The 25,913-nt window shown below is 48.0% G+C and overlaps 1 protein-coding gene across 1 annotated transcript in view; it reads left to right on the forward strand.

Annotated features, from left to right (window-relative positions):
• The first annotated feature begins 57 nt into the window (after positions 1 to 57).
• Positions 58 to 25,913, forward strand: part of GMPR (guanosine monophosphate reductase) — a 44,492-nt gene continuing 18,636 nt past the window's right edge. Inside the window, exons 1-5 of the mRNA XM_032424932.1 lie at positions 58 to 215; positions 8,320 to 8,439; positions 10,586 to 10,669; positions 13,578 to 13,751; positions 23,809 to 23,890. Of these exons, the coding sequence (XP_032280823.1) occupies positions 129 to 215; positions 8,320 to 8,439; positions 10,586 to 10,669; positions 13,578 to 13,751; positions 23,809 to 23,890 (547 nt within the window). The 5' untranslated portion in view covers positions 58 to 128. The remainder of the gene's footprint in view (positions 216 to 8,319; positions 8,440 to 10,585; positions 10,670 to 13,577; positions 13,752 to 23,808; positions 23,891 to 25,913) is intronic.

Here is a 25,913-nt window from a genome sequence, read left to right on the forward strand (position 1 = left end):
CCCCCCCCCCCCCCCCCCCCCCCCCCCCCCCCCCCCCCCCCCCCCCGGCCTTCCAGCGCCGGGCGCCCGCGCTGCAGGAAGGAGCTGCGAGCTGTAGCCGCGCCTGCCTCCGCGCGCCGAGCCGCACCATGCCCCGCATAGATGCAGACCTCAAGCTGGACTTTAAGGATGTCCTGCTCCGACCCAAGCGAAGCAGCCTCAGGAGCCGAGCCGAGGTGGGGCTCTCCGAAAGCCGCAGTGGGGTGGGATTTGTTTTCCGGGTAGGCTCGGGAGAGGACGGTGGAAGGAGGTGGGATGTGCTAACCTTGCCGGCTCTTCCGTGTGTCTGTTGAGGGATGGGATGCTGACCCCCCACCCCCCCACCGGCCTCCCCACCTGCTGAGAAAGGGGGAAGCCAGCTGGTTCCGTGCCAGGATTTGAGGTATCTTTAAGGGACCCAGCTCCGGTGTAAAATTCTAAATACGTCCGGTCGGGTGGCGGGGGGGGAGGTACACAGCGGACTAGACCACAGAGGAACAAAGATCAAGTGGCCCACTGACTTAGAAACAACGGGGGGTGGCTGGAGGGGTGCATAGAGGGAGGAATTGACCCCCTGGAGCCCAGGTGTAAAGGGAGAGGACAAACAACTGGAGAGCTTTGTGATCTTGGCACTGTCTCTCGGTGCGGAGAACTGCTGCTCGCTGCTCTAGTATCAGCTCCAGCAATGGATTTTTTTTTTTTTTTTTTTAAATGTCTGAAAAAACAGGCAAACTCCAGGGCGGCAGAAGTTCAGGGTTTACTTCCCACGTTTCAGTGACCTTGCTGGGAGTGAGGCTGAGGACTCGTGCCTGGTGGCACCCGGCTTACTGGACAGCTGCAGTCCGGCCCAGTTCTAGGGAAGCAGAAAGCACTGGCGTAGGGGCGTGGGGGTGGGAGGCAAATAGGGACACCCTGGGCAGTTTTGCCGGTTCGGTGTTGATGAGATCAAAGCCTGAGGAACAGGTGGCTACTGGACCGGCAATAGCCCCAGGGGAGAGGGAGAGTGATGCCCCTGCTGGGGATGAGGAAGGTGAAAGCCTGAAGGATAAACTAGTTGCTCAGAAAAGCAGAGTCCCCCCGGAGGAGGGTGTGCTGGTGACCACGGCTTTGCCTGGTCTTCTAAGAGCTGGAGAAGGAGGTGAGGAAATGACTCCATCTGGAGGCTGGGGCTGCAGGAGTAAACAGGAGGAAGCCGAGCCAGCACACTCTTCCAAACGCTCAGCGCCACAGAATCATAAATAAACCCCCTTGCAAGGACCTCGGCTGCGCGCCTGTGCCCGGGCCTGACTGCAGTGCTTGGTGTTGCCAGCCGAGGGCTGGTTTGGATTAAGGAAACGTCCTCTTTTCGCCGGTGACCAGAACAAGTCACCTTCTCAAGCAGGAGGGGCGGCAGCTGGAGCCAGCGAGGATGGGACCGGACAGGACTGCAAGAGGCCGGGAATGGTTAACCCTCATCACTCTAGATTGGACTACCCTCCTCCTGTCCTTCATCACGTCCTTAAAGAGCAGGGCAGACCCTTGAAAGAAAAATAAATAGTTTGTACCTAAGGCCAGAACAAGACAAGATGTGGGGATTCTGGGCAGACGAATAATGTGGTGGTGGCCTGAATATTCTTTCAGTATCTGTTCAAAATTCACTTAGGAGAGAGAAACTTAATTTTAAGAAAAATGACATGTTTAAAACAAGGATAGATCATATGTATTTTCTGAGCCGGGCAGCATCTTGAGAAGGTAAAACATTTAGAATTTATGTAATAGAGTGGATTATTCTTTTCCAGAGAATGGTATGATGTCACGCATCATTTGGTTTCATACTTCGGGCTGATTGAAACTATTAATGTCCCAGCGTCCAGTGGCACCTTGCAGTCTCCATGTACATGTTGCAGTGAGAACTCTGTGCCCTTGAGAAATGTTTTCATATTTCTGTTTGTCTGGGTGCTTGCCAGCTCTCTGCCTGGAAGCCAGAGTTAACTGGAATCGTCTTTCCAGTTGGTTCCCCTAATGGTGTAGGTGCTTGCTGGTTGCATCCCATAATCTGCCTGCTTTGGTGATGTTGGAGGGATCTAGTTAGCCCTAGATCCAAGTAGGCTTCTAATCAGTGTTTCGTCAGTTTGTTGTGGATGCCTGAAATTTCTTATAGGGAGATGATCAAAACTTTTCATTGTGCGATCAGATAGAAGTCTAGGCTGCGCGTCCCCTGACAGAGGTAATACTTGCATGCAAATTGGAAACTAAAATGGTAAAAAGACAGCCTTTGAGCTTAACCAGCGAGCAGAGTTGCATGGAGCCAGGGGAGAGAAATCATAGCCTGTCAGAGCCGACCTGGCTGGGAAGGGAGTTTTGACTCTTGACAAGATTTATCACTGCAACAGTTTTGCTGAGAGCTAGGTCTGCTCATGGATCATCAGGCAGTGAGCGGGAAATGGAGAGAAAGGCAGAGTGGTTTCCCACTTAGACGTTCTAGGACTCCTGTAGGGGCGTTTCTGCAAGCGTCATAAAAAATGAATTTGAGGTCAGCTCCCTTATTGTGATTGTGCGGGATAGGAGGTCTTCTCTCAACCGTCCATACAAGTCCCTGGCACATAAGAATAAAGTCCCACAGGGCTGCATGGGAGCCTTTGGGTAATCCTTTCAAAAGAAGTCACATGTTTGTTGATTGAAGCAAGAACTATGTCATTATCTGACACACTGGGGAGGTCGAGTCATTCCTTGACTCCCTGATCCGTTCTTCTTCAGAACCCATTCCTGGCTCTGGTGTCCCACTGGAGCCCTTAACCTAGGATAAGATTTAAAAAAAAAAAAACAACAAAAAACTTAACTAACACAGCTATAACTTTGGAAGTCCTACAATGAAGAAATTTGCAGCAGAAAATTGGCCACTTGTCCTAGGACAGAGAAGTCTTGATACAATGTTAAAACTCACTAGTGATTTTTTTTTTTTTTTTTTTTACCAGCAGATCCAGGAAACCTTCATCGAGCCTGGGGGTCCACAGCAGGTTGGCCCATAGGGGATCAGAGCATGGCAGTGAAGAGAATATAGGCCTCGGAGCAAGCTGACCTGGGTTTTAGTCCAACCTCTGTTCTATTTTAGTACCTTGGCTCTGTGTTAGTTTCATGGGGCCGCTGCAACAAAGTTCCACAAACTTACACAATAGAAATTTACTGTCTCACAGTGCAGGAGGCTAGGAGCTCCAGATCAAAGTGTCCACAGGCTAGATCCTGCTGAGTGCTGTGAGAGAGAATCTGTTACATTTCTCTCTTCTACCTTCTGGTTGTTTACCCACAGTCTTGGGTGTTCCTTGCTTTGTAGAGGCCTCATTCCCCATCTCTGCCTTCATCTTTAAACCATGTTCTCGCATTCTGTCCACATTTTCCCATTTTGCAAACACCAGTCATACTGGGATGGACCCTACCCTCCTGATCTCTTACTTTGATCATCAGCAAAGACCCTATTAACAATTCACAAGTACCGCTGGTTGGCATTTTGGCATCTTTTTGGAAGACACATTGCAAACCGTAACAGCCTCTGCAAAATTAGAGGGTTTGAGTAGAATTGTTCTTAATGAATCACCTAGGGAGACACTCCAGAATACACATATTGTCTCCAACACAAAGGTTCTCACTAAGTTGGGAGCAGCGTGAGCACGTGTATTTTGGAAACCATCCTACAACGATTCTGATGTGGAATCTGGGCTAGCTGATCTGGGCTAGCTGCCGGAGTCCTTTCCGTTTGTGGATCTGGTAACGCACAGCTGCACAAGCTTCTCCAGATCCTGCCAACTGGTGGTGAAGCCTGCAGGGGACAGAACATTCAGAAAGCTGGGCTGGGGCCCACCAAGCATTGCCCAGAAAATACAATATCATTCTTACCCCTTGGTCGGATATTAATTTCTTCCACACTTTTAGCCGCTAGGACTATAAAGATAAGAGGGATTCTCCCTGTAGACTTGCCTTTTACAGGCGAGACAGATAGTAATTTATTTAATAAGAGAATTGCTTCAATCAGTCCCACCTATAGATCCAGGCAAAGGGGGCCCCCACCCCACACTGCCCTTCTGCTCCCCTGTACCCTCCTCCTCACTGGACAGGGCCGGTGGGCCAGGCTTATCCTCTAGGTCATGTTCTAGGAACTCAGGATCCTGGATTTCCTTGCCCAGATGACTTCAGGCTAGTTTCAGGGCTGGCAAGGGCTCCTTTCCAAGGTGTGTTTTCCCAAGGACCTGCCATGCTGCTGATGTGCTCACGTCCAACGTCAGAGAGTGGTCCAGCGGCAGCTGTGTGTGAGCGTGGGTGCGTGTGTGCGTGGCGTTTAGCGTGCAGGCTGGAGTGTCTGTGTGTGCACGTCAGGATTTGTGTGGGACGAGGAGAGGGTGTGGACCCGGAGGCCAGGGACTGGCTCCCCATGACACCATGTTCTGGTACTTTCCAGACGATTAATGAAATTGTGTTTGTCAAGGTGGGAGGATAGAACACGATGTAGAAGGCTCATGCTTCTGGGTAAGCCTGTTAGCTCGATCATAACATTGAGTCTTTAGAAATGGGGTGGGTGGGTCCCCATTTTGTTTTTGGCCCCCCAGTGTTGGGCTGTAGGCCGGACTTTAATGAAGGTGTGTTTAAAGGGCAGCAGAAACATGTGTTTTTGAGGTGGGGGAGGGGTAGTTTATGACTCTATGTTCCCTTGCAAATCAGGCTTAGCAGAGTGGGAACTTACAGGTGCTATATTTGGTGCATTGACCAGCTGTGGCAGATTAAATGCCAAGTTTTGTTCCTGGGAGGCTGGAATATTTAAAACATCTCTCTCAGTGAAACAAGTGGTGTATTTTTTTGGGGGGGTGGTGTATGTGTCTTTTTGTCTGTATGGATAAGATCGGGGAAGATAATTTAAAATTTTTTTTTAATTTATTTTTATTTTTTAAAATATATAGTGTTTTATATTGTATAGTGAACATACAGTGTAATATTAGTTTCAGGTGTACAATATAGTAATTCAGCAAGTCCATATGTCACCTGGTGCTCCTCACGGCAAGTGCCCTCCTTACTTCCCATCACCTGTTTCATCCATTCGCCACCCCCTCCCTCTGGGAACCCTGAATGTGTTTTCTATAGTTCAGAGTCTGTTTCTTGGCTAGTCTCTCTTTCTCTTTTTCCTTTGTTCATTTGTTTTGTTTCTTAAGTTCCACATATGAGTGAAATCATGCGGTGTTTGTCTTTCTCTCATTTATTTCACTTAGCATTATATTCTCTAGCTCCATCCATGTTGTTGCAAATGGCAAGATTTCATTCTTTTTTATGGCCAAGTAATATTCCATAGTGTATATATATCACATGTTTTCTATCCATTCATTGGTTGGTAGACACTTGGGCTGTTTCCATAATTCATCTGTTGTGACTAATTCTGCTATAACATAGAGGTGCATGTTTCCCTTTGAATTAATGTTTTTGTATTTTGGGGGGTAAATACCCAGTAGTGCAATTGATGGATCATAGGGTAGTTCTATTTTTAAGTTTTTGCAGAACCTCCTTACTATTTTCGAGTGGCTGTACCAGTTTGCCTTCTCATCAACAGTGCAGGAGGGTTCCTTTTTCCTCCACATCCTTGCCAACATCTCTTGTTTTTCATCTTTTTGATTTTCACTATTCTGACTGGTGTGAGGTAATATCTCATTGTAGTTTTGCTTTGCTTTTCCCTTATAATGAGTGATGTTGAGCATCTTTTTATGTGTCTGTTGGTCATCTCTATGTCTTCTTTGGAGAAATGTCTATTCAGGTGCTGTGCCCATTTTTAATTGGTTATTCCTTTTTGTGGTGTTGAGTTTGATAAGTTTATATATTTTGGATACTAACTCTTTATCGGATATATAATTTGCAAATATCTTCTCCCATTCCATAAGTTGCCTTATTGTTTTGTTGATTATTTCCTTTGCTGTGCAGAAGCTTTTTATTTTTTAAAAAATTTTTAAAGATTTTATTTATTTATTAGAGAGAGAGAGACAGAGCACAAGCCGGGAGAGGGGTAGAGGGAGAGGGAGAAGCAGACTCCCCACCGAGCAGGGAGCCCAACGCGGGGCTCAATCCTGGGACCCTGGGATCATGACCTGAGCTGAAGGCAGATGCTTAACCGACTGAACCACCCAGGCAACCCAAAGCTTTTTATTTTTCTCTAGTCCCGATAGTTTATTCTTACTTGGGGAAGATAATTTTATTTCTCATTCCTAGAATTAAGGATAGTGTGGAATCTACCACATGAAGACTAGAAATAAGGGCAGGAGTTCACTGTCAAGGCTGACCTTTTTCCATGAAGAGCTCTGTTTTTTCCATACTGCGGGTAGGGTCTTGGGGTGCCCAGAAAAACCCACTGTGAGCTCAGCTGGGTGCAGAGTGTAGCAGCCCTCCCCATGCATCTTGGGAGGAGTATGAGTCATTTGAGATCTAGGGATTCTGATTATTTTAAGCCATTAAAGCCAGAATGTTAGAGTGCCCTCAGCAGCACAGAAAGTTGCAACTGATAGACTCCTTCAGTTAGCTCTCAGAATGTAAATCGAACTTGCTTCACTGAAGTAGAGCCAAGAATCATAATGAAGGAAGCAGAGAAGGGGATGAGTGAGCTGCCCCACCTGCTCGTGCCAGAGCAGACATACCTATGACGTCATGACCTTTTAAGGCCAGAGCAGACATACCTATGGCGTCATTCACCCAGGAAGCCTCCTGGACGTGGAGTTGTGTAGAGAACAAGGGAGATGTGTGGAAAGGCTAAATGGCCCGAGGTGTCCCTTGGTGTTTTTTGACATGTGATTGCAAAGGGAAAGTTGTCTCAAATGAAAAGGGATAGGGGAAGGGTAGGTAAACACTGGTAGGAAATGATGATTGCCGATGAACTCATGAAGCCACGATTAATGTAGGTCGGAATTATTTCAGAGGCTCAAGATGCACGCCTCTGTGTCTCCCGCCGGTTCTCCTTTGGGGAGGCACACACTTCCAGGATGGTCTTGTGCCCGTCCAGGTCCACCTCAAACAGTGCTGAATATGTAAAACAGGAAATTTAATGCAAGCTCTCCGAGCTCCGCTGACATGCCCGATGAGATCTTGGGGCACCCCAGAGATTGGCAAAAGTGGAAAACCACTTCCAGAGGGGAGGAGGTGATGTTACTGGAGCCCAAGTCCTGCGATCACTCTGTGAAAGCTGGAACCAAGACCACGCAGGCCAAGGCAGAGGGGTTCTGGGAGACATGCCCTGACTACATACAGGCCCCCCTCCCTTGTTCCGCACTATCCTTCAGTTTCCTACCCAGTTTCTTCATTGGCTGAACCCAGCCAGAAACCAACCTGGGCAGTGGAGCCTTGATGTGGCGTGGGGTGGGGTGGGGGAAGGTGGCCTTCCTCTGGTAAGAGGGGGGCAGGAAAAGGGTGAAAAATGGATCCAAGAGCCTGTAAGCCTTGGATCTGCTTGGGTCAAAGAAGTGGTTCTGACTCTGCTACCTCTTGGTGAGCGCGGGGCCCTAGCGCATGGCTTTTGCTGAGCCCCCCCATCTCGGCTAGTTCTGGATTCCTGATAGCTGGCTTAGCCACAAATGCCCTGAAGTTGGAGTTACAGTAGAATGGGAGGGCCCTCCCCCTCCCCCCCCCCTCCCCCTCCCCTCCCCCTCCCCCTCCCTCCACCACTTGCATGTCAAAGGAGCAAGTGTTGATATGCGGAGACGTCCGGTTGCAAGTACTTCCTCTCAGCTCTCTGAAAGATGCTCAGAATCACAAAGCCGCTGAGAAGGTTGACAGGTTAAGGGATTAATGGTTTGCAGCTCACTGCAGGGTGAATTTGGAGTGTCTGGTTCTCTCTGAGAGTAAGAATGAAAGGGAAGACCATGCTTGGCAGGGAAGAGTGGAGTGAATTTTTCCAGAAGGGGAATGGTCCCTCTGGTGCTTGTAAGTGGGAAAGATAGCATGTATGTGGGTATTTAGGGCCAGGATGGATCAGGCTGGGGACAGAAGGTGGCCGTGGGTGGAGAGAGGCTACTGAAGGAGACAAGCTTCTGGTTCCGAGGTTTGGTTTGATGGCAGGACGTCTGGTGCCTTGTACTGGCACTTGAGGGTCGTAACGAGGCCGGTTCAGCTTTGTCCCTGGATGACAACCTGTCACTTGGTCTCCTGAGGAACTCTCCTGTCTTTGGAACACCTGGCTCAGCACCCAAGAGACCAAGGGACCAAAGGACCTGCATTTCCTTTTTGTTCTTCCCTTGCTCCAAACTCTCGAAATTCTTCACAAACCACTTAAAGAGCAAAGCACTCCTTTTCCCTTTCTGCCAATAGGTGGATCTTGAGCGTACCTTCACGTTTCGAAATTCGAAGCAGACCTATTCAGGGATTCCCATCATCGTGGCCAACATGGACACCGTGGGGACATTCGAGATGGCGGTGGTGATGTCCCAGGTAAGAGGTGGGCTTTGTTCCCTCTGCTGCTTACCCTGGACAGGTTGTCAGGAGCCCATCCTGGACTTGTTCAGACACAAGGAGGAGGAGAGAAAATTGAAACGCTTTGGGTCATTCACTGTGGCCAGACTGTTTAGTTCTGAGTCTGATGGATGCTGGGGGACACTTCTTATCTTCCCTTTGCAGCCAGAAGATGGATGGAGCGTGGACTTCGCATTCCATGAAATGGTCTAGATCTGCATCCCCTTCTTCCTTGAAAATGCTCACGATAGTTTGAGAAACTAGAGATCTTACAAAGTTAGACTGGTGTCATATTATAGAAGAGCAACCTTGCCTTTGAAATTAAGGCAGAACTGCTTCGTATGCAGTCTCTGCAGTGACATTTATTACAAAACATTTGTTGAGCACTTAGGTGCCAGACAGTGGATAGAATGTGTGTAATGTTGGCACAGCCCCCCTGGGTGGGTTCCTTTTACAGAACTGAGGCAGAGAGGGAGAGGAGAGGTCCCTTGGCTCAGGGCATTCAGTCCAGTACATTCAAGATTCAAACCCAGACTGACTCCAGAATAAGGGATTTGCCTCCCAACTCACACTGACAGCTAACAGTAGAAGCTCAAGGTCCCTTCTGGCCAATTTACCAGTCTCATTTCCTATAAAGCGAGTAGCTGGTATCCTGGCATTGGGAGAAGTAAAGGAAAAGCTGTTTGTGGGCAGGACCTCTGTCCCATGCGGCTGGGTCTGGGTGCAACGCACCTTATTTATCCCAGATGTGAAATGTTTGCTTCTGATGTGCACAGAGTTTGTGTGTCTTTTTCCCATCGATAATGCCTGCCGCGTGGAAAGAGAAATCCAATTAGTTGAAAGAGCTTCTCGCTGTGGGCAGCAAGTCAAACCTCAGGAGGTGCAAGGATTCATTATTAGCCAGTGTAGAAGGAAGATTTTCAAACCGATGATGAATTCGAAAAATGGAGTAGGGGGTGGTCTGTCTGGCTCCGTGATCAGTTGTAGTCTCTGTCAGCCCACAGCCCCCACCGAGCTTTGGCCCGGAGGCTAATAAATTAATTGCTAAAGAAATTTGTATTTTTTTTTCTCCTTGTCTTTCCCTTGCTCTGCTCTGTGATCAGCCATCGCTACTAATGAATTATGTATTAGTGGGAAAGTGGGTGGAATCAGGGAGCGAATCAGTAGTCCAGATTCATTCCCATATCGAGTTGTGAGTCCATAAAAAATGTAGAACTTTCACAGGAAGGACTCCCTGTCATTTGAGACCGTGTCCATTGAAAACACAGTAAAGTGGCGTACCCTGAAACCATGTGTGTGTGTACTATGAATTTTCTGCCTCTAGGATCCACTGATTTAGTGCGAGTTCATAAAGGCATGGGATTTTAGAGTGGGAAAGTGTAGATAGGAAAACAGACCCAGTGAGGTTAGGAGAGGGGCAGGAACCTGGGCTCTGTAGTCAGATTTGAGTTTGATTCTGGCCTTTGCCCCTTTATGGCCAAGCTGTTGTTAAATTGCTTAAGCTCCATTTCTGTCCACGAAGCTAGTATGACTGTACGAAGTTGCTCGGAGAAGTAAACGAAATAGCACACGAGGTGCTTGCGCCAAAGTGTCGATGTTGGATTGGGTTGGTAGTCATGGGTGTGGGATTACGATTTGTCGAATTCCCTCCCTCCAGAATCCCAGCTGCCTGTTGGGTTTAGCGTTTAACAAGACATGTTTAGACTGAACACAAAACGAAGCTTTCAGGTATGAGTTGAGGTTCTCTTGGGTTGGCCATCAGCAGTTGGCCCTCAGGTGCTCTTCAGGGCAGGGCACCTGCTGCCCAATGCTCTGGGCCTGACTCAGCCGGTGGGGCCGGGACAGGGCCCTGAGAGCCCTTCTTCTTCTTCCCTCCCCGGCCTCCCGAGCCTCCTGAGTCCCGGATGCAGGGTTGTCTGATCAGATTAGAATGGAAAACACGGTTGTGTGATTCTACCGGTGACACATTCGTCTGTTCTTGGCCCTCAGCATATTTAAAGCAAATGAAGCGTGAACTGGAAGGAACAGCCCATTCTTTTGTGTTGTCAGGTCCCCCCTGGCCCATGCAGGGAGGAGAGCGGGCTCGCTAGACTTCCTGTCCTAACAGTGCTGTTTGGTCCCCTAGCACTCCATGTTCACGGCAATTCAAAAGCACTACACCTTGGACGAGTGGAAGCTCTTCGCGGCTCATCACCCAGAATGTCTGCAGGTATGACTGCTCTCCGGTTATAAGTTACATTTCTTGCAGGGGGGCAGGGGAGAGACACTTTAGGGTGGTTGCCAGGATTTGAATTGGAAGCGGACAGACCAGCAGAGTCCCTAGAGAGAGTCCCATGGAAAGGTAGTAGTGGGCCCTGCCCTTCAACATTGCCAGGGAAACCTGCCCTGGATCCGATTTTGGAAAATATTAGGATCTCTCTACCAGGAATATCTGGGGCTTTTTTTCCTTGAAAAATTTGGTGGTACAGAGCCTGTGGAAGACCTATGTTTCCTGCAAGGGGTGCATCCAGTCTGAACAGTCCTCTGACTGGAGGAAAAACATTGAATTATAACAAGTTGTTTTGAAGTTGAATAAACACTGCCCACTAGGAAGGCTGTAATCCGAAAAACTGACGCTAACGAGCGTTGGCGTGGATGTGAAGAAATTGGACCCCTCCCGCATTGCTGGGGGGTATGTAAATAGTGCACCTGCTTTGGCTGTTGCTCAGAACGTCAGACAGCAGAGCTACGACTCGACCCAGTGATTGCATTTCTAGGTGTAGACCTCGCAGACAGAAAAGTAGGTGTCCGCACAGAAACGTGTACACAAATGTTCGTAGCGGTGTTATTCATGAGAGCGGAAAGGTAGAAAGCACCCGAGTGTCCGCGAGCTGATGAACGAATAAACAAAAGCTGGTATGTCCATACAACGGAATATTATTCAACCGTAAAAAGGGATGAAGCCCTGATTCATGCTACAGCGCGGATGATGAAGCTTGAAAACATTTTGCCGAGTGAAAAAACCAGACGTGAAAATATGTTTCTGTTTATGTGAAATGTCAAAAATAGGCCAACCTACAGAGACAAAGTAGATGAGAGGTTGCCTAAGGCTGGGGGGTGGGAATTTGAGGGTGAGGGCCAACGCGTGTGGGAGGGACAAATGTTTTAAAATTGTGATGGCAGTTTCACAACGCTGAATATATGAAAAACTATTGAATTGTGCACTCTAAATGGGTGAAGCGTGCGGTATGTAATTATATCTCCGTAAAGCTGTTATTAAAAAAAAAAAAAAAGAAGGCAGTTTGAAAATAACAAAAACTCTTGTTATTATGTAACACACCTGACTTGCCACCTGGCACATTTGGGTGGTTCCGAGCCAGGGCCTGCAGAGAAGTTTCTTCGCGTTGGAGACGCTCTTCTCGTTGGAGACGCTCTTCTCGTGATCAGATCATTTGTGATTGGAAAATGACTTCATCTTTTGAAGTTACACTGGCTTTTTTTTTTTTCTTGGCTGTACTCTGTGTGGATTTTGATTAGTGAAAAGATTGTTTTTGGAGATACAGTAATCCTGGCTCAATATCAAGTCCTTCATTTTTTCCATTTCGTGTCTGAATGAATATTAATCACTTAATGATTAGTCATGGATGCCTTTGCGAAACTGAGTCGTGGTTTTGTGCCCAGGGTCAGCATCTCACCTTTTGTAAGAATATTTGTATTTTATGACACTTTAAGCCACAAGCCACCGACGGGGGGGGGGGACATTAATCATTAATCACTTAATGATTAATATTCATTCAGACACGAAATGGAAAAAATGTTTCTTCCACAAACTGGAAGAAGTTTGGAGAGTGATGATTTTTTTTGCGGGGGGGTCATACCTCTGACTCCTGTACTACAGGGGTTTCTGGCAATGTGTTGTTGATTAGAACCTGGTCCTTCATTACCAAGCATGATCGTTTGACTTGCTACTCTGCCCCCGACCAAATTAAAGGCTAATTAAAAAGGGGGAAATGTCCAAAACTTGGTAACACTAAAAGAAATGAACCAATCTCGAGTTCCACTTGGCAGACTTTAACAGAAATGAAACGGAAACAAGAAAGGTAGCAAAGCTCTAGCGGGAGGGGTGGATTGGACCAGCCCTGGGCAGACTGGCAGCATGAGGAGGGAAAACTGATCTGAACGCAGGAAACTGGAGTAAGCATGTATCAAGTTACCAGGCTGTTTACATACAGTATCTGTGTCATTAATACATTGTTGTGATTTTGGGGGAATCACAAAGGGTATTCAGTTATGTCCCCCCCCCGTCGGTGGCTTGTGGCTTAAAGTGTCATAAAATACAAATATTCTTACAAAAGGTGAGATGCTGACCCTGGGCACAAAACCACGACTCAGTTTCGCAAAGGCATCCATGACTAAAAACAAATCTTATCCTAGAGAGCAGATTTTCCCAGGAGCAGAGGGATGGGTTGGAGACCGCCGGTGCCGTGGAGGTTGGGGAAGAGGGTATTACCGAGGAGGGTGTGGTGGCTTCAGATGTCCACACAGACAGGTGCCGTTGGGAAAGAGCATCACAGGCTTGTCCGGTCTTGCACCTTCTGGCCATGTTGCCCTTTTCATAGGAACCCTGAGTATTGCAGTTTTTTGAGTGGGTTACGATTTGCATGTTGTGATGGTACTGTATTGAGAGTCAAGATGAAAGCTGGAAGTTTTATCAGAAGAGTGTAGACATCTTCCTTGCCCTCCTGTTCCCCGTGCCAGCCGTGAGGGTGACAGCCACGGCGTTGGTGGGAGGACCTCGTTCCTCCTGCCTCTCCTCCAAGAAGAGCAGAATTTGCACGAGCAGCTCCACAGTTTCAGAGTTGCACACAGTGTGAGGAAATTAAGGAAAGGCCAAGGAGTAGGTTTCCCGAGTAATTAAAAATCTGTTTATTGGAAGATTCTGTGGCCGAGGACAAATCTCCTTTACCTCCGCCGTGGCGTGTTTCTTGAGCAGATCCACCGTGTGTCTCTTTGGTCTGGGTGAACCTCAAACACTCACAGCAGTCTCCCCAGGAGAGGAGAATGGATGGAGGCAGGGTCTGACTTTGGAATGCTCCTGACTCCTCACGTCTTGTGCCTCTCGGTTTATTTTGGTGCAGCACGTAGCCGTGAGTTCGGGCAGTGGGAAGAGCGATCTGGAAAAGATGAGCGACATCTTGGAATCGGTGCCGCAGGTCAAGTTCATATGCCTGGATGTGGCCAACGGGTATTCAGAACATTTTGTGGAGTTCGTGAAGCTGGTGCGTGCCCGATTTCCGGAACACACCATTATGGTAGGTATGGCGGAACACCGTCCAGGTGGGGAAAGCAAAGAGAGGGCTGTTCAGTGTTTCGGGGGAGCTGTGTCCGTGCTTTCTTACTGGGACGAGCTGGGATCATTCCGAAAAGAACAGGCAGCGGCAATGGAGGGTCTGCAAACTGGCTCTCCGTAAAAACTAAAATCCAGATCGACATCACAGGGTGTGGGCTTTTGATCTCTGCTAAATGTCATCAGATGTTTCTTACCATGGGACACCTTTGTTGTTTTTTTTAAAAAGATTTTATTTATTTGTCAGAGAAAGAGAGCACAAGCAGGGGGAGAAGCAGAGAGAGGGAGAAGCAGACTCCCCGCTGTGTGGAGCCTGATGCGGGGCTCGATCCCAGGACCTTGGGATCATGACCTGAGCCGAAGGCAGATACTTAACTGACTGAGCCACCCAGGCGTCCCCATGGGACACCTTTGAACAAAGGTCTGTGTCACTCCTTACTAAAGAGTTTATATTTTAAAAAATGAAAATAGTGTAACTGGATTTGAGTTTAACTCATTTGGGTCATCTGTACCCCTCTAACTTGCCAGTAGAAAACTCCTATAACCGTAGAAATCCCATGTGAACAGGAGCTGAACTAGTCCGCTATTATTTGCAGATCAGCTGGAGTATTGTTTGGTCTAGGACCTTTCTTCTTGACTTTGCGGCCTTTCGCATATTTTCCTAATTATGAACGCCTTCACTGGTCAGAAAGTTCATTTGCTATTGCCACAAAAAGAGATTAGAAGCTCTCTGGTTACATTTGGGCTTTTGGAAAGTGTACGTCGTGATTATGTGTGTCTCTTACTGGTCTTAATTAATGTGACAATTATAGATTGGCCACTAGATAATTTACCTGTGTCTCCGTTTTTGTAAATTTTGAATTTTATTTCTCATGTTTCATCGTTGTAAGGAAGTTGGGACACAGGAATTGTTTCTGGTAGTGGAGTTAAATCTTCTGTTAAGGATTCATAAGGATTTTAAGATAAGTATTTTTGTGCTTTCCAATCATATGAGAAGAAAGGATCAAGAGCTGTCCCAAGAGCAACCAGCTGGGGCGCCTGGGTGGCTCAGTTGGTTAAGTGTCTGCCTTCGGCTCAGGTCATGATCCCAGAGTCCCGGGATCGAGTCCCACATCGGGCTCCCTGCTCAGCAGGGAGTCTGCTTCTCCCTCTGACTCTACCCCCTCTTGGCCTCTCTCTCTCACTCTTTCTTTCAAATAAATAAATAAAATCTTTAAAAAAAAAAAAAAAGGAACCAGCCGTACAGTGTGAGAAGTTGGATGGGAGACCAAAAAATTCATTTTATCCTCCATAATAGAGCTACAGTGTCATTGTTTTTTGTTTTTTTAAGATTTTATTTATTTGAGAGCTAGAGAGAGAGAGAGAGAGAGCACGAGCAGGGGGAGGCGCGGAGGGAGAAGCAGGCTCCCCGCTGAGCAGGGAGCCCGATGCAGGACTCGATCCCGGGATCCTGGGATCATGACCTGAGCTGGAGGCAGACGCTTAACCGACTGAGCCACCCGGGCGCCCTGTGTCATTGGGTTTTGTTGTTGTTGTTGTTGTTGTTGTTTTATAACAGTAATACTGCTTATTGACTACCTACCAGGCTTCAGAAGGCTCACATCTGTTCTTTCGTTGTGTATAGCATCTCTGTAAAGAATGGGAACCATTGTCCCACATTTATCCCAGATGAGGAATCTTGAGTCTGATCTGTTCTTGCACTTTGTGGAGCATTCACAAGGCCTTTTCAATACTGAACGGCTAAGTGGGGACTTGAAGTCAGGTCATCTGTACTAGTACCCGGCATCCTGAGCCTCTTCTGCCCCGAGCCACCTGTGGTAACGTCCCTCACACAGGAGGGAACAGAAAGCGGGGCTCCCAGGAGAGCAGAAGCCCCCGGCCCCTCAGCTGGGACCTGGTTGCTCTAAACAGTGTTTGGTATTCAGTGTAAATTCTGTCAAACAGTGGATGACACTAGAAGGAGCATGACAAAGAGGTGTTGACCAGGAGATGAGTCCTTCGTTTATCCCTCCTGGAGAGAAGAAGATCGAGCAGGCCCAGGGTTGCTGTTAACGGTCCTTCTTATCTGAGGTGATACAGGTCTAGATCTTTCTAGATCTTTCTAGTGCACCTCTAGTGGGTTAATTGCCCTGGGGATAGAAGTGACTGATAAACTTGGAAGTTGTGCTTTACCTCCATTGGCATTTTTGGGGTGTAAGAGATAGTTTTGAAGGGTTAGGAATCAGAAATGACACGGATTTAGTGAGGTCACTCAGTGGTTCCACATTCTTTTTCTCTAGTAATTCTTGCATTACATTGTGAAATAGGACATTCATACAGAAGAGTGCTTGGAACTTGGATGTTTAATAAATAGTCCTAAGATAAATGGTCTTTCCAGGGCACCTACACTCAGAAGCTCCTCCTCCCACCGAAAATGGAAGCCCCACCTTGACTCTAGCGGTCATTTTCTTCCTTGTGTGTCTCTGGTTTCATCATTGCTAATGCCTTCTTTTTTTTTTTTTTAAGATTTTATTTGTTTATTTTAGAGAGAGTGAGGGACAGTGAACATTAGAGAGAGAGCGTGAGCATCAGGGGGAGGAGAGGCAGAGAGGGATGGAGAAGCAGACTCCCAAATAAGCAGGGAGCCGGATGCGGGACTGGATCCCAGGACCCTGAGATTATGACCTGAGCCAAAGGCAGATGCTTAACCAACTGAGCCACTCAGGTGCCCCTGCTAATGCCTTCTTAACAGTATTGAATTGTGCCTGTTTTCGAACCTTGTATAAATGGTAACCCTGCTGTGTGTGTCTCTTGTCGTCTTTTGGTCAGTAGTATGTTGAGATGCAGCCACAATTTATGTAAGCCATATGGTAGGTATTCCATTGTTCCTAGAACAAGTCTTTATTTTTTTAAGATTTTACTTATTTATTTCGAGAGTGTGAGTGGGGGGAGCCCGTTGGTGCCCCACCCCTCAGGGATGGTGTGATGTGTTGTGCTCAGTGCGCTATTCACAAACTGTTGTTGGCCGGTTGCGAGGACCATTGAGGACAGATGCCCTGAGCGCTGAGTCAGAGATGGAAGGCTGATGGAGAAGATGAATGGAAAGTGGGATGGGGGAGGGGGGAGTGGTTTATTTGTTTTTGTTTCAAGAAGATGGAGAAAACCTGTACCACTTCTCCCAAAAAGGATAAGTGATAGCAGAAATACGGCAAGAGCCCCGGAACTTTCTATCCTTTGCTCCCGACCGTTGGCTGTAAGTTTTAGCTCACAGCTGGGCCTGCCGGGAGCTGAGGCAAGCCGCCCGCTGTGCAGCCCAGGGAGCCCGTTGGTGCCCCACCCCTCAGGGATGCAGACCAGGGGATCGGCAGTACAGGACGGAGGTAGGCTGCTAGTTCAAGAGAAAGAGCGTCGTACAGAGCCTGGGGGTTGCCATGGGGATGAGGCCAGGAGGGAGGGGCTGGCGCAGAGTTCCCACGGCCCTCTGGGCCCCCACCACCAGCAAGTGCCTCTTTCGCATCTGCTGGTTGGTTCTGGGATGTGTTTTCATTGTTCCTGCCGGTTTCCCCAGCAATGAACGGGGGACTTCGGCGAGGTAGATGCGTTATTCCTGAGGCGTTCTTTGCTTGCACTGACCCCTGAACTCTGGGCTTCATTTGGAAACCTCCAGTACTCTTAACACCCTTGGTTTTTGGAAGTCTAACTTCTCTTATGGCTTTTGGATGCATTACCGTTTGTCCAGTGTTTTGGAACCGAAAGGTGTATGATATGGGGGCTGGGTGTCATCGTGATGGTTCCGGTGCAGTGAACAGGAGGGGTGCTCAGAAATGCTCTCGAGGCTGGCGGTTCCGGGGGTCTGTCTGCAGCGCGGGCGAGGGCTTGTTGCTCCCCGTTCCCCGTACATCCTGGATTCACGTGCGCACCCCATTTCCTTGCCTTTCTCCTGAAGTGCACCTTGCTGCAAGGAAGGATGGGAAAAGCAGGGATTTTTAGAAAACTTTGGCAGACGAGGCTCCTGTAGAAGGTGCTGGCTGCTAGAATAGTGTAGTAAGTCCCAGAGCCATTTGCCTGGTGGCTTTCAGAGAGGAAGGAGAAAGATGTGCTCCAGGTGCTGTAGAAAAAGGTACTAGCCTGGGTGAGGGGCTTCTGATGATGGCCAGTCTTTGAGCATGGATAGTAGCACCTACTTTTATTGATGTGAAACTCCGTTTTACAGAGCTCAAGGAACTTTCTGAGGATCCCACAGCCTATAAGAGGTGGGCCTGGGGTTCAGAGCCGGGTCGCCTGCCCCCAGGGCCTGTGATCTTCCGTTACACCACACCGAAGCCAGAGCCGCACCAGCTTGCTGGGCTGTGGATGTCCCTGTATAGGGTCTGAGAAATAGCTTTGCACTGCTGTGTTTTTCTTTCTCACGTGGTCCCGAGGAGGTAGGTCTGTGACACGTCACCTCTGCAGAGTAGACCAGACGCCCACCCCACACCGCTGGGCGGTGCCCCTTAGCCGCTGTTGACCGATGCACGGGTAAGCCATGGGCACGGCCTCGGCATTTCTGCGCGTGGCCAGTGGCTCAGTCCCTGCTTGCGTTCTTTCTGCAGCACTCGCGATCGGACAGGCTTCAGAGCCACAGGGGGACACCCCCTGCTCCGTCCCTCTTCCCACGGAGGTGGACGCTCTTTAGAATCCCTTGCACGTTGTCAGCCGTGGGCAGCCTCACTCGCCCAGCGTGGAGCGCGCCTCCCCGAGGTCCAGCCGCTGGTTATGGCAGACCACGCCCCGCGGGCTGAGTTGCCTGGATTTCCTGTTTTTACCCTCTTTCTGGAACTGGTGTGAACTGGAACCGTGCTAGAAGCCGTGAAGGGCCTCAGATCCAGGTGATGTGTGCATCTCTGAGAGTCCCACAGTAAACGGAGTTTAATGTGCTATAAAATGTGGTTATTGCCTTGATAGCTTCTACTTCCTGCTTCCGTGGGTAGGCGTAGGGATATTTCTGTGTGCTTGGGAAAGGTACTAGCGTTAGCATGTCACCACCCTTTTTTTTTTTTTTTAAGATTTTATTTATCTGACAGACACAGAGAGAGAGCACAAGCAGGGGAAGCAACAGAGGGAGAGGGAGAAGCAGACTCCCCGCTGATCAGGGAGCCCAACACAGGGCTCGATCCCAGGACCCTGGGATCCTGACCTGAGCCAAAGGCGGACGCTTAACCGACTGGGCCCCCCAGGCTGTCCCCAGCGTGTCACCACCTGATATCAGGAGCTGGAACACTGTGGCCCACAGGCCAGATGCGGCCCGCGGCTGTTTGCCGGCCCTGCCTCCCATCCTCCTATGGAAAGGATTTTTCTTGGCAGGGGTCCTCAGAAGAGCCAGTAAAAAGTGGGTAGAGAAGTTACTGTTGAAGAGGTACTGAATTTCAGTTTGGGATGATGAAAAGTTGTGGGGACGGATGGGGGTGAGGGCTGCACGACAGTGCCACTGAATTGTCCACTTAAAAATCACTAAAAACAATACATTTTATGTCATGGATATTTGACCATAATTAAGTCTAAGAAAAAAAAGTGAGCAGAAGAGCAATATATGGAAAGCATTCTTAAGCGGAGGGACTAATAACATTTTATTGAGCACCCTTGGAGAGCTGGGCTCTGTACTAGGAATTGAATCGAACTTTCTTTGTAAACCCTATCTTGACCACACCAAGTGGGTGTGGTTAGTCCCAGCATAGCAGGAGAAATGGAGCCTTCGAGTTCTTTCTTCGTTGCCTGGACATGAAGGTCACCAGTGGACCCCAGGGCTTTCTGCACCTACCTTGCCTTAGATGTCTGGATCTAAAGGAAAGCTGGAAAAATTGGGGCAAAATCTTGGTTTTGGTTTTGGCCCAGGGGACCTCTTTAATCCTGTGGCTTTTTTTTTTTTTCTTTTCCCTGGGCCCCCACGCCTCTCCTTGCCCTTGGAGGGGTGGTGGTTGCCGGCAGGGCATGCGAGTGGGGCGCCTGGGTGGTGCTTGGCCTCCGCCAGGAGAGGGGTGCCCGGTGGAAATCCCTGCCTGCTTCGGTTCCCCACCGCCTCCGCCCCCCGGGAGGGTCCAGAGCTTGCGCTTTGTCACGGATGCCCGGGAAACGAGCGTGTGCTGCACGTGCGGCCGCGTTCGGTCGTGCTATCTGCACCACCCAGGAGCTGCTTCGGGCCCAGATAGGCTGGATCCTCTCTAATCACCCTGGCCGGCCCCAGGCCCCGGCATCGCCCCCACATCCCCGCCGAATCGCCCCTGAATCACCCCATTCACTGCTTCCTGGGTGGGGCCTGGGGCCAAGCCTGGGCCCGATCATGTCCTGTTGTCCTTCTCGTGTTTGATTTTGCCTTTCCCTTTTCCTTCTTAGTTTTGGCCTTTCTCAGTGTCCACTTTGATGAGATCTGCCTCTGTCTTCAGCATTCTTGTCGAGCTGTCCTCAGGCTGGAAGTGCTTCCTGGTCGCTCTGGGGTTTTCCATAGGGCAGCTTCTCTGCAGTGACCGCCATCCAGCTACTGGTTAAAGAGCCACATGTGTGGCCGAGGGGGAACAGGGACGCCTGTGCAAGCCTCTGGGCTACCAGAACAGGGTCACCTTCCTCGTGCTTTAAACTTACTTTGAAGGGCGCCTGGGTGGCTCAGTCAGTTAGCGTCTGCCTTCAGCTCAGGTCATGGTCCCAGGGTCCCGGGATTGAGTCCCTTGTCAGGCTCCTTGCTCAGCGAGGAGTCTGCTTCTCCCTCTGCCCCTTCTCCTGCTTTGTGTTCTCTTTCTCAAATAAATAAATAAAATCTTAAAAAAACCCCAAAAACTTACTTTGAGCTTATGTGGTTGGACCTGGTGCATCCATCATGAACTGACTTGAATTAATTTATTTTGTGTAAAGTAGGCTCTTTAAAAAGTAAAATGATTTTTTCGCAGCACCAGATCAGGGGAAAAAAATATCCACGTTGAAAGCGAAACTATGTAGGGAGCTGAGAGTAACTTCTTCTGAGTTATGTATGTATGTATTTGTTTTCGTTTTTAAAATTTATTTTTATTTTATTTTTAAAATTTAAAAAATGTTTTACTCTTTAACAAGACCAGCAGTGAGGAAGAATTGAGAGCTTGGGAGTCTTGTTTCTTAGGTTCCTATTAAATTCTCCCTTGGCTACAAAGTTTACGTTGGTCCTTGTGCTAAAATAAAACAAAACTGAAAACCCAAAACCATCAGACTTAATTATAAAACTAATGCAGTTCCTGGGGCTCCTGGGTGGCGCAGTTGGTGAAGCGTCCGACTCTTGGTTTCACCTCAGATCATGATCTCAGGGTTGTGAGATCGAGCCCCGAGTCTGGCTGCGTGTTTAGCTCGGGGTCTGTTTCAGGTTCTCTCTCCCTCTCCCTCTGCCCCTCCCGCTTGTGTTCACTCTCTTTCTCTCTCTCTAAAATGAATAAATAAATCTTAAAAAAAAAAAAAAAAAAGTAATGCAGTTCCTACTGTAGAATCCAGAAAATTTTAAAGAAAAAAATTAAGGGCACCTGGGTGGCTCATTCAGTTAAGTGTCTGCCTTTGGCTCAGGTCATGATCCCAGGGTCCTGGGATCGAGTCCCACGTCGGGTTCCCTGCTCAGCGGGGAGTCTGCTTCTCCCTCTCCCTCTGCCCCCTCTTGCCCTCTCTCTCTCAAATAAATAAAATCTTTACAAAGAAAAAGAAAAAATTTAAAAGTTGGGTAATTCATTTATACATAATTTGTTAGCATTTTGGTATATGTTTTCATGTACACGTATTCTTATGGGGTTTTTTTCGTTGTTGTTTTTAACAAAACTCTTTCCCCTAACATGATACTGAAAGCGGTTAAGCATTTTCCTGCACCATCAGACCAATCTTAAAAACCTCACGTAGCTGAAAAACATCAGATTGTTGAACCATTCCCATTTTGGGTAACACATTTGCAGTTTTGCACTATTAGAAATAGTATATACATCCTCATAGTTAAATCATTGACCTCAGTTATGATTATTCCCTCCAGAGAGGATCGATCCTGGAAGTACACTCACTAGATCAAAGGATATATGTATTTTTTGTATTTGCTCTGTATGGACAAATTGCTTCCCAGGAAAACTTGTACTAAAGGAGACCTTGTACCAGCAGAGAAAGATAGTGTCTGTTTCCTCTTTGGTATTTAATGATGATTGTCCTTGATAATTTAAGTGACAAGTAGTACCTCCCTGGTATCTGAATTTAAATGTGATGATTAGTGGGGCGCTTGGGTGGCTCAGTCAGTTAAGTATCTGCCTTCGGCTTAGGTCATGATCCCAGGGTCCTGGGATCGAGTCCCGCATCGGGCTCCTTGCTCAGCGGGGAGCCTGCTTCTCACTCTCCCTCTTCCTCTGCCACTCTCTTGCGTGAGCTCTCTCTCTCAAATAAATAAATAAAATCTTTCAAAAAAAAATAAATGCGATGATTAGCGAGGTGAACACTTTCCCTGTGTTTATTGGCCACTTTTATTTATCCTTTCAGTTTGTTCATGTCCTTTGGCAATTACTCTGTGAGGTGTTAGCATTTCTTTTTCAGATTTGGGAGAGCTTTTATAATGTTAGTAACCCTTTGTCATAATCGCAGGGATTTTTCTCTACCACATTATTTGCCTCTTAGTTTTGTTGATTATATGAGTATGTGTGTGTGTGTGTATACACATAGATCTTTTTTTCCACTTTTATTACAGGTCTTCAAGGTATTCTAAGTCTGGAAGGGCACAACTTTTGTTAATTTAACCCTTACATCCATGAATCTAGTTTTGGGGACAAGTATGAATGAGAATCTATATCTTGCTTCCAGAAGATCCCTTTCCCCAGCTCTGTTGAAACCTTGTTCTGCTCCTCACTGACATGTAATGCTCCCCTCATCATACATGGTATCCTCAGTGTCCTGGTCCTTTTTCTGGACCGCCTAGCATTTTCTATTGTCAGATGGCTGTTGGATTAAAGCAGCTTTGAGCCTTCCTCATCCATCTTTCTAAGATACTTTTATACTGAATTAAAAGTCACTTTGTCTAGGTTCAAAAAGAAAAATACCCCCCCCGCCCAAGGAATGAATTCAGTGAAAAGACATTGGGGCTTCAATGCAAAAAAAAAAAAAAAAAGCATCGTGGTAGCATGAATAGGGATGCATTTCCCAAAATAAGATTTTGTGCAGTTGTGAACATTCAGTCAGGCATCTTGCCAAGTATCCTATGGACCAGCTGAAGAATCCACAGGGCAGTGAGTCGTAATAAAGAGGGCTATTTTCATGCTCCCCAGCTCCTGCACTGAAAGAACTTGTAGAGTCTCTAAACCAGATGCATTCTTTCGGTTTTTAAGCTTCTGCCACGTCCTGGCTTCCCTGTTTATTCTTAGGGCCACAGGCTCGTGTTCTGAAATCGGAGTGTGCCGCAGTGTTGTTGGTCCATAAGGGCTCATCTGCCTTTTCAGGTCCGGGTGGGAACCACCGGCCCTGAGGTGGGGGAGGGACACCCAGGCATTTCCCATCATTGAGATGATCACTGGGTTTCGTAATCCGGAGCCCCTGGAGTTCCGTAAAGGTTCTTCAGGGGTGTTACCATCTCTGAAACATATTATGCCCGACAATAAAGATGATAATCATCTGAGAGCATTTCATTGCTTATTTCATGTATTTGGGTTCTCCATAGGATTTTGTTTTGTCCATCACGGACATGTTCAAAAGCTCTGCCCTAGATGGTCTCTGGTCTCTTGTAGTTCTAAAATTATACACTTGGCGTACCTTCTCCTGCTGTCAGCTCACCCCGGTGTGATCTCAGGTGTCAGATTCTGTGTTCCTAGTCAGTAGGAAAGGAAACCGGGGGAACAGCCTGACCCACCAACCTCACATTTAATCCAGAATTAGGGATTCAGTCCATTGTTCCCCCGCCCTCCTTCTCTTGGCCCCCAGACCGCCTGGTGGCTTCAGGACGTGTCCGACTGTGTGTCCAGGTGTGGAGTTGCTCATTCACTCATCTTTGTATCACCAGGAATAATGTGTGATCGTGGGCTGTGTTCTTTCTGTCTCAGGCAGGGAACGTGGTAACAGGGGAGATGGTGGAAGAGCTTATTCTTTCTGGAGCAGACATAATCAAAGTGGGCGTCGGACCAGGTAAGACTTGCTGGGAAGCACAGCAGAGGTTGTGTGGTGGGCGCAGGGGTGTGGGGCTAGGGGAGGCCGGGGATTGTGGCCAGAAGGGAACCCATGGGTGACCCAGCCACAAGCATAAAGCCCATTTCTTTTGGAAGTATCACACTACTTTTGGAAGTTAGGAAATGTCATTGGGTTGCTTTCTGATGCCCCCAGGGAACGTCTTAACGGAGCCGGGATGTGGGTAGAATGTGAGGTCCTGGTTTCAGAGCACTAATGTGGAAGAAGAGAATGCAGATTTCATTAATGATCCCATACACCTTGAAGAGGAAGGCCAGGGGGTGAAGAATCATGGGGACAGTTAATGGACATGAATAACTCAGGTTTATAAGAAGGTTTGAGGGACCCTAAACATTGCACATAGGCATACAGCTCTGAGGCCGCATTTGAACGTGACCCATGGCCCAGTCGTTACCACCCCGGCACCTCACCTGATACATATCCAGCTCAGTTTGCCCCTATCCTCTTGAGCATTCTCTCCTAGGACCACCCATTGGTGTCTTGAGTGGAGGAGCAAGGCAGAGCCTTTCTGTCCTTACACTGGACAGTTCCATTTTCTCCTGGGCCAGATGGTGGTCACCTTCCCCTTGGGCGAAACATGAGCTTTCATGTTTCCAAATTCTTCCTTGCACATCCATTCCTAAACAAACACTAAAATTGGAGAGAAGGGAAAAAGATATACATTTTCAGCTGGGAATAAAAAACAGCGAAGATTTTTAAAATACCGCCCACCCAAAGAACACTACCAAAAAAGGAAACAAACCGTCAAGCCATATGAGAAGTGTGGGAATGAGCTGCAGGAGGCAGAAGACGTCGTGTTGTTGACTTGGCATAGTTATCAGCCGTGAGGGAACAGGATGTGTATGAAGAGAGGATTAGGGAAGAAGAGGCTTGTAGGCTCACCAGACGACTTGAGTGTTTAGCATACAGGAAACTCTCAAGATCGGGCTTTGGATGTTGCCACTCGGGCCAATTAACAACATAGTCCGAGCAAGAGGAAAGACAGGCCTGGTTTTTATGGAGTGTTGGTCACTTTTGAAAAGTCAAAGAGAGGCTAAGGCCCAGTTCTTACTGACAAGGAGCTCCCTGCTCAGGATGGGCTGTAATAGGCTGAGCTAATAATAGAACAGGCTACTAATAGACCAGGAAGACTCTTTCTTCCAAAAGCAGGACGCTCACCAGTCACCTGTTTAATCAGAAATACGTACGGAGCGTCTACTAGCTGCCATTGTTCTGGGTACAGGATGAAAAGGTGTGTAGGCAGTCTTCTTGGCTCTCAAAGAGCTATTCTTGATGTACTTGATATAATCTTGAGCACTCAGCTGGACTTGTTTCCTTCATGCGCATGCTCTGTGTATACACTCTGTTTCCCCAGAAGATTTATGGTCCTTCCATTGTTGCTGTGTGCCCCCCCCCCTTCCCCCAGCCCTGGCAGGGCTGTCTATCAGAACAGATACGACCAAAGAGGGTAAGGAGCTTTGTTAGATCCCCTTCTTTAAACTGATTGGAGATGACATTTAAATTTCATGAATTCTTTAGAGTAAAAACCTTGGGTATTCTCTCTGTGAATGACAGCATTAAGAACGGGCGTCTTGCCCCTGTAACCGGGAGAAAACATGTATCCAGTTTCTCCTTTCGACCTGAGCATTAATCAAGACCATTCCCATGCCTCGTTTGAAAGTTCTTCCTTGGCTCTTTCCAAGAAAGGTGACTGGCCTAACCTCTGTAGGTCTCTCCTGAGGGCAGAGCTCTGGGCCCCTGCGGCAGAGACCCCTGCCTTCCTGCGAGGATCTGGCTATGGAGTGGGAGAGGAGAAAAGCCAGTTGGGAACCAGAGATTAGGAAATGAATTCTGCCTTGCACAATGAAGGTCTGGTGCCTGGGGCAGAGGGTGCCTTGGTGGGGAGAGGAGCTCTCTGGCTCCAGGATTGTGAGCAACACAATGAACATCAAGAGATGTATTCTGCCCTGTAGCTGGACAGGTG

The sequence above is a fragment of the Phoca vitulina genome, unplaced genomic scaffold, assembly GCF_004348235.1.
Source record: "Phoca vitulina isolate PV1807 unplaced genomic scaffold, GSC_HSeal_1.0 scaffold31, whole genome shotgun sequence".
NCBI lineage: Eukaryota > Metazoa > Chordata > Mammalia > Carnivora > Phocidae > Phoca > Phoca vitulina.